Source organism: Anabrus simplex, chromosome 1, assembly GCF_040414725.1.
Source record: "Anabrus simplex isolate iqAnaSimp1 chromosome 1, ASM4041472v1, whole genome shotgun sequence".
Taxonomy (NCBI): domain Eukaryota; kingdom Metazoa; phylum Arthropoda; class Insecta; order Orthoptera; family Tettigoniidae; genus Anabrus; species Anabrus simplex.
Genome location: NC_090265.1, coordinates 584,256,643 through 584,269,995, shown reverse-complemented (window position 1 = coordinate 584,269,995; position 13,353 = coordinate 584,256,643). Strand labels below are relative to the sequence as shown.

Below are 13,353 nucleotides of genomic sequence, written 5' to 3'. Positions count from 1 at the left end.
GGATATGACTGGTCTTTGTCCACTACTCATCCTGAATTGAATGTGGAAATTTATAAAGTGATGACTTTTAGAGCCCTCTAGCGCATTCAGTATGAAGTATTTCAGTACAATTAGCACACCAACAGATGAAAAATGCTTTCTAGTTGTATTTTGTGCCAATAACTCAATTTCGTAAAAAGTGGTCATGATCCACTTATCATTTTCATGTCTCGAATTTAACTTAATTGATCTGCAAATTGGATTTATAATTCTACAATAAAACCAAACCAAACCAAACCTCATGGCACTACAGCCCTTGAAGGACCTTGGCCTACCAAGCGACCGCTGCTCAGCCCGTAGGCCTGCAGATTACGAGGTGCCGTGTGGTCAGCACGATGAATCCTCTCGGCCGTTATTCTTGGCTTTCTAGATCGGGGCCGCTATCTCACCGTGAGATAGCTCCTCAATTCTAATCACGTAGGCTGAGTAGACCTCGAACCAGCCCTCAGGTCCAGGTAAAAATCTCTGACCTTGCCGGGAATCGAACCCGGGGCCTCCGGGTAAGATGCAGGCACGCTACCCCTACTCCATGGGGCCGGCTTACAATTCTACAGCATACGAAAATATGCTGTTCAACACTTAATTCGAACAACTGCTGATGTATACGAAACAATCGCGCTGTGCGTTGTACGGAAATTTATAGCAAACTAGCTGAGACCATGAAATCACAGGGTGAGTTACATGGGTCAGGCGGCTATTGCATCATTCACTCGCCCGGACACGGCAGGATATGAGCGGCAACTCGACTGAGGCTCGCACTGTATGAAACAGTTCTATTGTCAATATCACTAGGTTAGGTTATTTTATTAATAATGATTTTGTTTAGTTCATCACTTCGTAGACTGGTTTGATACAGCGTCCCATGCCACCCTATCCTGTGCTAACCTTTTCATTTCGACGTATCTACTACATCCTACATGTACTCTATTCTGCTTGTCACGTCCATACTTAGTTCTATCCCTGTCGTTTTAACCGCCTACACAATTCTGGTCAAATTTCACCTAATCGTTCTCCTCGCACCAATTCAATTCAATTCAATTCAATTCAGTTCAATGTTTCTTCATTTGTGATTCGATGTCCGGCTCCATGGCTAAATCGTTAGCATGCTGGCCTTTGGTGACAGGGGACCTGGGTTCGATTCCCTGCAGGGTCTGGAATTTTAACTATCATTGGTTAATTTCGCTGGCACTAGGGCTGGGTGTATGTGTCGTTTTCGTCTCCAATTCATCCTCATTTCACGACGCGCAGCTCGCCTACGGGAGTCAAATCAAAAGACCTACACCTGGCGAGCCGAACATGTCCTCTGACACTCCCGGCACTAAAAGCCATACGCCATTTCATTTTGTGATTCGATCTACTCATTTCACCTTCAGGATTCTTCTGTAACATTACATTTCAAAAGCTTCTATTCTATTTCTTTCTGAGCTCGTTATCGTCCATGTTTCATTTCCACACAATGCCACGCTCCAGACGAAAGTCTTCAAAAATATCTATTTCCTATACCCATGATCGAAGTGAGCAAATTTATTTTCTTAAGAAAGACCTTCCTTGATTGTGCTAGTTTGCATTTTATGTCCTCCTTACTTCTGCCATCATTAGCTATTATTCTACCCAAGTAGCAACATTCACCTACTTCCTTCAAGACTTCAATTCCAAATCTAATATTCCCTGCATCACCTGACTTCATTTGACTGCACTCCATGACCTTTTTTGGATTTATTTGTATATTTTCATCTTGTACTCCCTCACCAAGGCTCTGCCTATATCATTCAGCAATTTCTCCGGATCTTCTGCAGACTCGATAAATAACAATATCAGCGGAAAATCTCAGAGTCGATTTCCCTTCCTTGGATTGGGATAACTTTTCCAAATTCCATTTTGATTTCCTTTATTGCCTGTTCTATATAAACATTGAAAAAGAAAGGGGACAAACTGAAGCCTTGCCTCACTCCTTGCTGCTACTTTTTCATATCCTTTGATTCTTATCACTGCTGGCTGATTTTTTTTACAGGTTGTACATGATTATCTTTCTCGTTATCTAATCCGATCACCTTCAAAATCTCAAAATAGCATGGTCCAATCAACAATATCGAATGAATTTTGTAGATCTAAATTTATTATTATTATCGTCATCATCATCATTATTTAAGAGTAGTTTTCCTACTAAGAGTTTTAGGACTGATTAAACGTAAAAAAGATAATATCTCCCAAAAATTTGCAGGATAAATGACGTATTTTGCATTACTTGTTTGTTAATTTGCCAGAAATGACAGGTGATAGCTAATGTCCGGGATATCACGACAAATTTATACATGAATACACTAGACGTAAACAAAATAAATTAAATTACAATTTGTGATTTGGTGCATAGAGAGTATTAACATAAGGATGAATACCAATGTTGCCTCATTATCCTGATCGATCCCTTAGGGAAAAGGCTTGGATGATATTACTGGTGATTCTGGGTTCATTGTAGAGGACGACAAAGAAAGACGAAATTGTGTCTCAGGTTCTTATCTTCACTGAACCTACCTTCATGTGGTGTCAGTTCAGTATTTTATCTTCTGTAAAATTTAAACTTTATTATTTGTTCCGTTATAAATCACTTCATTATATTTCATCCAATTCTTGAACATGAAAACCAAATACAGTTTTGAGGTTTATTCCATTGCAAGTAATGTGCTTATTGTAATCCAAATTATTGCAGTTGACAGACTGGTTTTATATGAACCATTGAAAGGTTAATATCTGGTGAACTGTTCGTTTGAAAATTCTAAACATGCGTAAATAAAATAATTAAAGCCAGAATGAAAGAATGGATTGTTTGATTGTGTTGATGAGAAAATCAGACTTTGTATTAGGATGAAATACATTGTGAGTGCTTGAAATGACAACTGTTTTCCAGTGATAATGCATTCAGATTATTTTAATTGAACGTGTGGAATAAACTGGAATTCTGGACGATGACCTAGCTGTTAGGCCCCTTTAAGAAACAAACAAACATACTGGAATTATTCTGAAATATTAAAAACAAAGTACTTATGACTGATATGCAATAGTACAGGAATAAAAGAAAGAAGCAGATACACATGTACCGAGCAAGTGGCTGGGGTTCGAACCCCAATGTCGACAGCCCTGAAGATGGTTTTCCGTGATTTCCAATTTCCGCATCAATCAAATGCCGTGTCTGTACCTTAATTAAGGCCAAGGTCGCTTCCTTCTCGTCGCAATAAGACCTATCTCTTCGGTGCGACATAAAGCAAGTACAGTAATAAAAGAAAAATCCACATGCCAAAAAATCTCATGTTGAAGGCAAACATTAAATTAAGACCAAGTTATCTCAAAACAAATGGAATTTAATCAAAATCGAAGGTAGATATTGACGGAAATTGTCTTCCATCAATGTCGTGGAACTCTGAGTGATAAGAGGGCTGTATTGATGACTAGTTGGATAGTGTCTTGCTATAAACAAAACACACTGATACCGCTTTATTGATTTTAAAAACTAAGTGTTCATCTTGAAATAAACGCCTCTGTTTAGACATAGTGTATATTAGGGGTTCAGAAATTGAAGGAACGTGTGGCAGTGACGTAGTTCAGGGTGAGTCGACCCTAATATTTCTTCGATATACTTGTGCTAGACTGCCTAAATCCTTTTCGTTGCGTCGAGCCCTCTGGTTCAGGTGGCCTTGGATTTTAATCGAGTATGATTAATTCGTTTGCCTCGGGGGCTGGGTGTTTTGTTGTCTCAATACTCTCCTTGTAATATTCATACAAAAAATTGCTCTACTAACAACACAGAAACCTGTAATAATTGTGAACAAATCCCTCCATTAGGGTTGGTGTCAGGAAGGACATACGGCCGTAAAACAGAGTCAAGTGCAACCATCAGGGTGTGGGAAGAGCGGAATAATAATAACATATCGTCGCTGCCGGGACAAAACCTCCTATGTGAAATAATTTTAGCTTAGAACTTTGGCTGGTAATGTTCTGTCATCTAAGGTGCAATATCGTGTGCATATTATCAAGGCATTCTCGCTCTTCACAATGTATGTGCTGCGGGTCAGTATATCTCCAAAACATATTATCACATAGGAGGTTTTGTCCCGGCAACGACGATATGAAGATTCCACGACTGTTGAGTTTTTTAGTTCTTTCTTCCGTGTTGAATTATGTTGTTTTTGTACCGCAAACACAATACCTAGTTTCGTACTTGATTTAGCTGCCTGGGAGACTGATTACCTCCGATCGAGTAGGGGTATTCCAGACACCTTGACAAAGAATACTGCAATGTATTCGAAATGTTTGCGAACTGTACGCAATGTACAGAAACCAACAACATGGTTCAACCCAGGAGAAGAACTAAATAAGAAGATACTTGTGCTAGAAAGTCCTACTTATCAACCCGCTTTGCTAAACTCTTGTTCCTTTGTGACCTTAATGGTATTACTGTCGGATTTTTTTATTATGGACACTCGAGTTTAGGCTTTAATTACAAACGAACCAATAGGCCTATTGAAATTCGAGTTATACCAATATTTTCCTTGTTTAATTCTACATTAGCGTATATAAGACGCATTGTTTTCGACGTTCATTAAATATTTTTTATTTGTGGTCATAATAAATATTGCCTGGGTTTTTGGCTGCTTCTCTACGAAGCGCTCACTTAGGAATATATACAAGGAAAACGACTTGTCTGATTCCAATAAAATTTTTATATGTCATAACCACATATATTTGTAGTGTAATACTCAAGTTACAATTTTTTTCAACCACCCTGAAAAAAGTTCTTTTCTAAAGCAATTCTTTCTCAGCCCAGGATAAACGTACAGCAGCAAACTTGGGCTTGTTTTGAAGCACTCAGTCATGGTTATCAGAAACTACAACAACTGTAACCGTAGAGTGTGGTACCGAATTTATGAAGAGTAACATTGAAAGGAGGTTTTGTGTACGCCGGACCGTGCGATTAACAGCAGGCCGGGTGGTGAAATTGGGCGCAGTGTTGCCGCGTTCAGTAGTACTCACGCGCGCAACGAACACAGCTTTTCGTTTACTTTCATTCGTTTACTTTCAACCTGTAATTTTATTTCCTCTTATAAATTCCACTTCCCATCACCTTTTCTCATAAGGGCTTTGGACCTTCAACGACAGGTTTAAAAATGGTTAACTTCCTAATTTATAAATATCACATTGTACAATTTTGCAAGAGTTATTTGTATTATTATTTACATATATTTACGGTATTTAATTCTATCAATTTTCTTCGTCTGAAAAATCACTGTGTTCCGAAGAATCGGTGCTGCTGTAATTCATGCTGATTATGACTGACTCGAAATAAGGGATATTTTCAGACAGTCCATCTTTTTCCCAGTAAGTGGTCTTCAATTTTCTCCGCGTGTTTAATACATTGTTTTCAGAGTTCAGGGGTCACGGTACGTAAGGCTTCTCGGCATAAAGCGTAAATTGCTTCCATGCTTGTACCATTTTCTAATGTGTTAGCCGTATTTGTTTTTGCTATTTTCCCTTTTACGTAATCCCAAATGAGCTCGATTGGATTAAGCTCGCAATGGGCCACTGGTAACCAAATAATCTGTACATCTGGTCGAAGTTGTTTAGTCAGTTGTTCCAGCTTCTTTACCGGCGTTTGAAACTAATCAGCTCTGATTTAGTTAATTTGTTATAATCGTCAACTCCAGGTGGTAGTGAAATATTCTTTGACGTTATCCAATGTATAATTTCACGTTTCAGCCATGACATGCTCGGCTTTTTAGATGAAGGATCGACCCTCGTATGATATGGAGCTTGATCTATAACGACAGCCGAACTTTGAGGCAATAAACTCAGGACTTTCATGAACCATTCTTCATAATGCGTCGAGTTCATCTCATTCTGGTAATCACCACTACTTTTCTTGCCATTAAAACAAAGTTCTGCACCGTCAAGAAATCGTTCTTCACTTCCGATGTGTAAAATTATGACCTGGATGACGTATTTCCATCCTCCTCCTTTGAAGCGGCTCCTACTCTCTTCACTGACGACAGCGATAATCCAAGACAATTTGCCACCTTCTGGTACACAGGGAACCTCTTGTCCCCTACTTTTTCCCCCTCACATTGAAAGAAAAAATAGCACTCAAAATCATTGCAAACCGGGCGAGTTGGCAATGCGGTTACGAATGCGCAGCTGTGAGCTCGCATCCGGGAGATAGTGGGTTCGAACCCCACTGAGGGCAGCCCTGAAGATGGATTTCCGTGGTTTCCCATTTTCACACCAGGCAAATGCTGGGGCTGTACCTTAATTAAGGCAACGGCTGCTTCCTTCCCATTCCTCGGCGTTTCCTCTCCCATCGTCGCCATAAGACCTCTCTATGTCGGTGCGACGTAAAACAAATAACAAAAAAAAAAACATTGCAAGTTCACCCTCTGATAACGGCAGTCTCGGAGGCATCTTGAAGTGACGTCGTCAACATGCAGAACATAGGAAAACTGAAAATAGCTTCCGGACAAACCAAGGTCACGGGCATTCCGTTTCACAACTGCCCGGGGCGAGTGTACTGTGTTCGTTGCGCGCGTGATTACTACTGAACGCGGCAACACTGCGCCCAATTTCACCACCCGGCCTGCTGTTAATAGCACGGTCCGGCGTGGACAAAACCTCCCTTCAATATTACTCTTCATAAATTCGGTATCACACTCTACGGTTACAGTTGTTGTAGTTTCTGATAACCATCACTGCGTGCTTCAAATTAAGCCCACGTTTGCTGCTGTACGTTTATCCTGGGCTGAGAAAGAGTTGCTTTAGAAAAATGATAAGAACGTTTTTCGGGGTGGTTGAAAAAAATTGTAACTTGAGTATTACACTACAAATACATGTGGTTATAACATAATAAAAATTTCATTAGAATCAGACAAGTCGTTTTCCTTGTATATATTCCTAAGTGAGCGCTTCGTAGAGAAGCAGCCAAAAACCCGGGCAGTATTTAATACAACCACAAATAAAAAAAATATTTAATGAACGTCGAATACAATGCGTCTTATATACGCTAATGTAGAATTAAACAAAGAAAATATTGGTATAACTCGAATTTCCATAGGCCTATTGGTTCGTTTGTAATTAAAGCCTAAACTCGAGTGTCCATAATAAAAAATCCGACAGTAGGGAAATATTCCCAACTTCTATTCCTCTTTCCCTTCTTCTTCCGCTGCACTCATAACAACGGTCACCTACTACAATAATTTGAAAATGAAAATTCACAGCCTGTTTCCAGTCATTTGACCGGGTCGGGAATGGAATGAATTAGGCACCCTTCTAGCGGCGAGGATGGAAAACGTGCCGGCTGCCGAGGCCTGTCGCACTCCTCTGGGGCAATGATTAATGAAATGATATGATATTGGAGAGTGTTGCTGAAATGAAAGATGACAGGGAAAACTGGAGTACCCGGAGAAAAACCTGTCCCGCCTCCGCTTTGTCCAGGACAAATCTCACATGGAGTGCGGGATTTGAACCACGGAACCCCGAGGTGAGAGGCCGGCGCGCTGCCACCTGAGCCACGGAGGCTCATCACCACAATAATTTACTACAACCTAAATCTATTGCGAGTTTTCCATGTTTCGGTGATCTGTGAAAAAGTGAGGCGTTTGACAAGGTCCATTCCACATCTGTTTTATACTTGAGAACTCTTACATTCTCTTCTTTCCAGACTGACTGCCTCGGACATTACAATGTTATTTCTGACTCCAAAATTGTGGGGTCGATCCCGGGTCTGAACGGTGGTATTTGTAGGTGCACCGGGCGAGTTGGCTGTGTGGTTAGGAGCACGCAGCTGTGAGCTTGCATCCGAGAGATAGTGCGTTAGAACCCCACTATCGGCAGCCCTGAAGATGGTTTTCCGTGGTTTCCCATTTTCACACCAGTCAAATGCTGGAGCTGTACCTTAATTAAGGTCACGACCGCTTCCTTCCCACTCCTAGCCATTTCCTATCCCATCGTCGCCATAAGACCTATCTGTGTCGGTGCGACGTAAAGCAACTTCAAAAGAAATTGCAGGTGCTCCAGTATCTCAGGTTCCTCTCGGTGGATTTACTGGCAAACAAAAGAACTACCGAGGACACATTTTTTTAGAAATTAATTTCTCTTCTTTAGGAAATAAAGGAAGAAGAATACTGAATTTTCTCCTACCTGTTATTTTGTGGAGTGTGAAGGCTGTTGTGCCACGGACTCAAAAATCAACATAAGTATACATAATCTGATTACCTTCGTAAACCAGGGCAAGTGATAGAGGAGGGGACAGTGAAGGCCAATGGCCTGGTTCCAAATCTGTTCCGGGGCTCAGTTGCCTAGCCTGACTCAGTCACACCAACTGAAAACAAATGAGAAAATGCATCGGCGTGAAGATCTTAAGAGGAGTGAAAATAAAGAGTTCCGCAGTTCTTAACTCGGACTAAATGAAATAGAGTGGTAGCTGTATCCCCAGCCGCCTTTGCCTCTCGGAAGTAATCTTGTAGTAGTTTTCGGTTTAGGCTGAGTGAACTGACAACGAATAGAACCCAGTCCTTCCGAGAGAACTGAACATTCCACTAGCACCTCGGCCAGGCAGCTGGTTCAGCGGAAACCGTACGAAAACATACACACTACAGCTGTTAACGGGAAGCAAATCACTGATGTAAATAAATTCACGCCAGTCGAACTCACCTGCCCTCGTGCTTTTCTTTTTTTTTTTTTTTGCTAGTTGCTTTACGTCGCAACAACACAGAGGAGCATTATGGTGACGATGGAAGGAAGCGACCGTGGCCTTAAGTAAGGTACAGCCCCAGCATTTGCCTGGTGTGAAAATGGGAAACCACGGAAAACCATCTTCAGGGCTGCTGACAGTAGGGTTCGAATCCACTATCTCCCAAATACTGGATACTCGTTTAAACCCACCGTTTATTTACTTCACTCAGGAGAATCCCACTAACGATTTCAACAGTTTTCAAAGACACAGATATGCTGAAATTTTGTCCCGCAGTATTTCTTTACTGTGGCAGTAAATCAACCGACATGATGCTGACATTATTATTATTATTATTATTATTTTGCTAGTGGTTGAACGTTGCACTGACACCTCGAAGGTTTCCGCCACGCAGAGATGGTAAAGGGCTAAGATTGTAAAGGTTACTGGCCATGGCCATAATTAAAGTACAGTTCCAGCATTACTTGATGTGAAAAATAGGAAGCCACGGAACAAATCTTCAAGGCGGACGTCAGTGGAGTACAAACCGATAATCTCCCTAATACAAGTTCACAACTAAGTGACTCGAACCGCGTAGGTAATTCACATGGTTCTTTGATTTTAACATGCCTTGTATCTTGTAAATGCGAATATCACACGTCGTCAGTTTAGCAACTTTCTTTTATAGTCTCGGATTACCACGTTAGTCTCCGGTTACATGGCTGAATGGTTAGCGTGCTGGCCTTTGGTCACAGGGGTCCCGGGTTCGATTCCCAGTAGGGTCGGGAATTTTAACCAGCACTGGTTAATTTCTCTGACATGGGGGGTGGGTGTATGTTGTCTTCATCATTTCATCCTCATCACGATGCGCAGGTCGTCTACGGGAGTCAAATCAAGAGACTAGCACCTGGCGAGTCAAACTTGTCCTCGGACACTCCCGGTACTAAATGCCATACGCCATTTCATTTTTACCACGTTAGTAGAAAGGGTACCAAAAATCTGCACCTCTCTCTAGTAATGCGTTGTGATTGGACACTAGATACACAAGTAAATACTGTTTCGAATACAGAACGTTTCTCGATATCATATTATTCTTCAGATACTTAAGACGGCAATTATTAGCATAAAAGACTGAAATTGTCCCAGTATTTCTGTTGTTTCTGGACCACATGAATATGTATCACAGATCCTTTTCCTTTTATGAGCATTGGAGCACTATGATTAGCAATCTTCTGTGATTAGTAGATGCGAGGTAATATATATGAAATGACAATAAAATGGCGGTTATGTCCGATTATATCTTTCCCTTGGAGTTTATGCGAACGAACGTTTTAACTGTGTGACACGAACCGTACCGGACAGCTGTATATTTGCATTCTGGAGATGACGATCTGAAACCTTGACATCAGCAGCCCTGAAGGTGGTTTTTCACGGTTTCCTATTTTTACAACAGTAGACTACCGCAACTGTACCGTAATCTCCTACCTGTTGCGGAACAGCTTGTGAAAAGAAAGAGGAAAGTGATAGGAAATGGTCTAACATTCAGCCTCAGTTGATTCAGAAATGCTTTCTCGAGGACCCCTCACTTTACTACATTTTCGTCTTACTGTATCCGTAAATATAGCAAGATGTTCTTTATAATGTGAAATTATTAATACAGTTGTTGGTATCTGGCAAAGAAAAAGATGTGAAAGCCAAAAAATATAGCAATGTTATCGTGACTTACGAGTAAGGAAGATCATTGTAGAGGAACAGAGTACAATATTTCACCATCAAAGGGAACTGTAAATTGCTGGGAGAATACATGCAAGGCAAATCTAAACATTGTTAGTCATTGTTTCACAGTTACGCGACCCCTACCGCACGGCCGACTCGCTCAGTACTTTAAAAACTTTTGAATTCAAACTGAAATGTTTTGATCCGAAAACTAAACCAAAAAGCAAACGCCATGGCGCAAAAACCCAGAAAGACCATGGCCTACAAAGCCACCGCTGCTCAACCCGAATGTTTGCATACTACGAGCTACAAATCCTCTCGGCCATTATTCTTGGCTTTCTACACCGGCTTTCTTACTTGGCCGCGAATCGAACATGGGGCCTCCGGGTCAGAGGCAGGCACGCTACCCCTACACCACTGGGCTGGCTGAAAGTTGTTATCCAGGTGCAAAAATTGTAAAACGTTATTAAAATACTTGTTTACTTTTATGCTAGTTTACTACATCGTTAATGCATTCAAGTAGAAACGTGTATCTTCACATTGAAATATTGTAATAACCTAAACCTATTCTGAACAGCTATTCTGAAGAATTAAATTAACATCATATAGAACCGTCTGGTTCTCACCTCTAGAAACGTTAACAGGTTATTTTTTTACACGTAGTGTGTGTGCAGTCTTGGCCACGTACCTGGTGATAAATTTTGACAGAACAATTCGTGGCCCTGAAATGATTCCGTTTGAATAGATTTCAGTCAAAGCGTACTTATCACCTTTCGAAAATCAGGCCTATAACCTTAAATATCCATGTGCATTATTGTAATGATACGTGCAGAAAAAGCGCAAAACAACCTACATACGACTATCTCAGCACCCTGACAAAAAACACCTGCATGAGCCTCATATAATTATTACCGTCAGTAAAATGATTTTCATTGTCAGTAATAGTTTAGATGGTCTCTGAGGTGAATATTGCAGCTGACTAAACCTACGTGACATTTCTCTGATGTTACTCTTATCCAATAAACGCACCTCTGAACGAGTGAGGTACATAATATTTTATCAACTCTTCTTGAAGACGCCGTGCTGTTCATTAATATGAATGACGACACCTGAATGTAAATCCACTTTACAAATTCATCACGATGTTAGCTATTCATGCCATCCGTATGAAAGATAAGGTACACAACGTTTATTGATTACTCACATATATGTTCCTTTTCTTTGGCAACTAGTGTATAGCTACATTATACATGAGCACGAGACGGGCGTCCCGAGGGGAAGGAAATACGATCAACACAGGGCATTCAGGCAGTCTAGCAACACATCCAGGTTGTCTCAAATAAAAATTATCTTTTTCTAGCCGTTGAATTTTGCACTTACACATATAGTTTTATGGTAATTAGAATATCGTAATCATTAGAATACGGATGTTGATAGCATGTCATCCTTTTATTGAATGGTCAGGTGCAATGCTCCAATATAAACAAACTGACCTTGAACCTCGATAACAAATACATGATTTATATTTTGCATTTCTTTTGCATTTTTTACATTTTTGTGCTTTTTATATTTTAAGAACTTTTCCTTTGATTTTAGGGAATTGTTCGGTCATATTTTGGAGAATTTTGGATCATTTTATCCCTTTTGTCTTTTCATCATATTAGTTTATGAAATTACGTCTGAAACCCTTTACTAATAGTTATACAAATATTGAAACAGAATATTTTAATATAATGTTAAATAGTCTAATCCTTGTTCTTTCGAGTCTGTTTCTGAGTCATATTTATATTATATAGAAATTAATTTCTCAAGCCGTCTCTTATAATTTAAAAAAATGTTTAGACTTTAATTTCACAAATCGTCTTTTGTTATTTCGAGTTCTTTTCAAACTGTTTAATTTTCAACCAATATTCATCTTATTGCGTATTTTTTTTGTATTCGAGCAGACTCCAAATAAAAGGTCTTTATTATGTACTTTGTAAGTTTATGACTAACTTCTTATTTATGAAGGATTTTTAAACATTAATTTTGAATATTATTTTTAATATTTTATTATGCATTTTCTTATTAGGTCATTTAACAACGCTTTTAATATTTTAAAGAGTATTTTTAAAATATTCTTTACGTCAATAACATCACAGCCATAGTAATCACCATCGAAGACTGTCTACAGTTCCTAGGGTGAGGTATAAAAGTGCCCTCCACTAGTCTGCTGGATCTGCTCACACTCCCACCCTTATTCCACATACCATGCTTGATAAAATGAAGCTTCCTTTTCCTTGGTGTACCCTGCACCTCTTACCTTCAACCACAGTTTACATCCACTTTCTTGAAGTTCTCTGTGGGTCTCATCACCTTAGACTAGCATTAGATAACGTTTCACTTAGAGACTAACATGGACCTCCTGATGTATTACAAAATTTGTCCTTTCTTATTTTTGACGTACACTACGACTTTCATTCTAATCGTGTACTGTATCCCGAGTTGAACTTTAAGCGCCACATGGGAATATAGAGTAAGTTCGGCTTCATAACGATGCAACTATAAAATATACCCAAACACTTAATGTACGATTAAAAATGTGAAAGATGGAAGTATTCTCCAAATTTAGTTTCAATAATCAGTGATGTAGTGAAAATGGTGAAGGCGTACGTCATTTTGCGTTGAAATCGTGATTGTTGCGACGTGAATCTCTGGCCTTAATGTGTTGCAGTTGGTATCGTTCAATTTGTCTCGTAAAAACTTCATGACCATATACGTTAAAATATGAAAATTGTGCTAAATTTTCAAAATGGATCGTAAACGGGTTCAGGTGGGTAGAGGACAATCTTGAGATGGCGGCATCCACCGGGATTCTTCTTGCACTTTCCCCTGCGGGTGGGGGCGGT

The 13,353-nt window shown here is 39.9% G+C and overlaps 1 protein-coding gene across 1 annotated transcript in view; it reads left to right on the top strand.

Annotated features, from left to right (window-relative positions):
* Positions 1–13,353, top strand: part of LOC136880826 (alpha-1A adrenergic receptor-like) — a 336,774-nt gene that overhangs the window by 56,961 nt on the left and 266,460 nt on the right. The window contains 1 exon segment of the mRNA XM_068228990.1: positions 5,871–5,911. Within this exon segment, the coding sequence (XP_068085091.1) occupies positions 5,871–5,911 (41 nt within the window).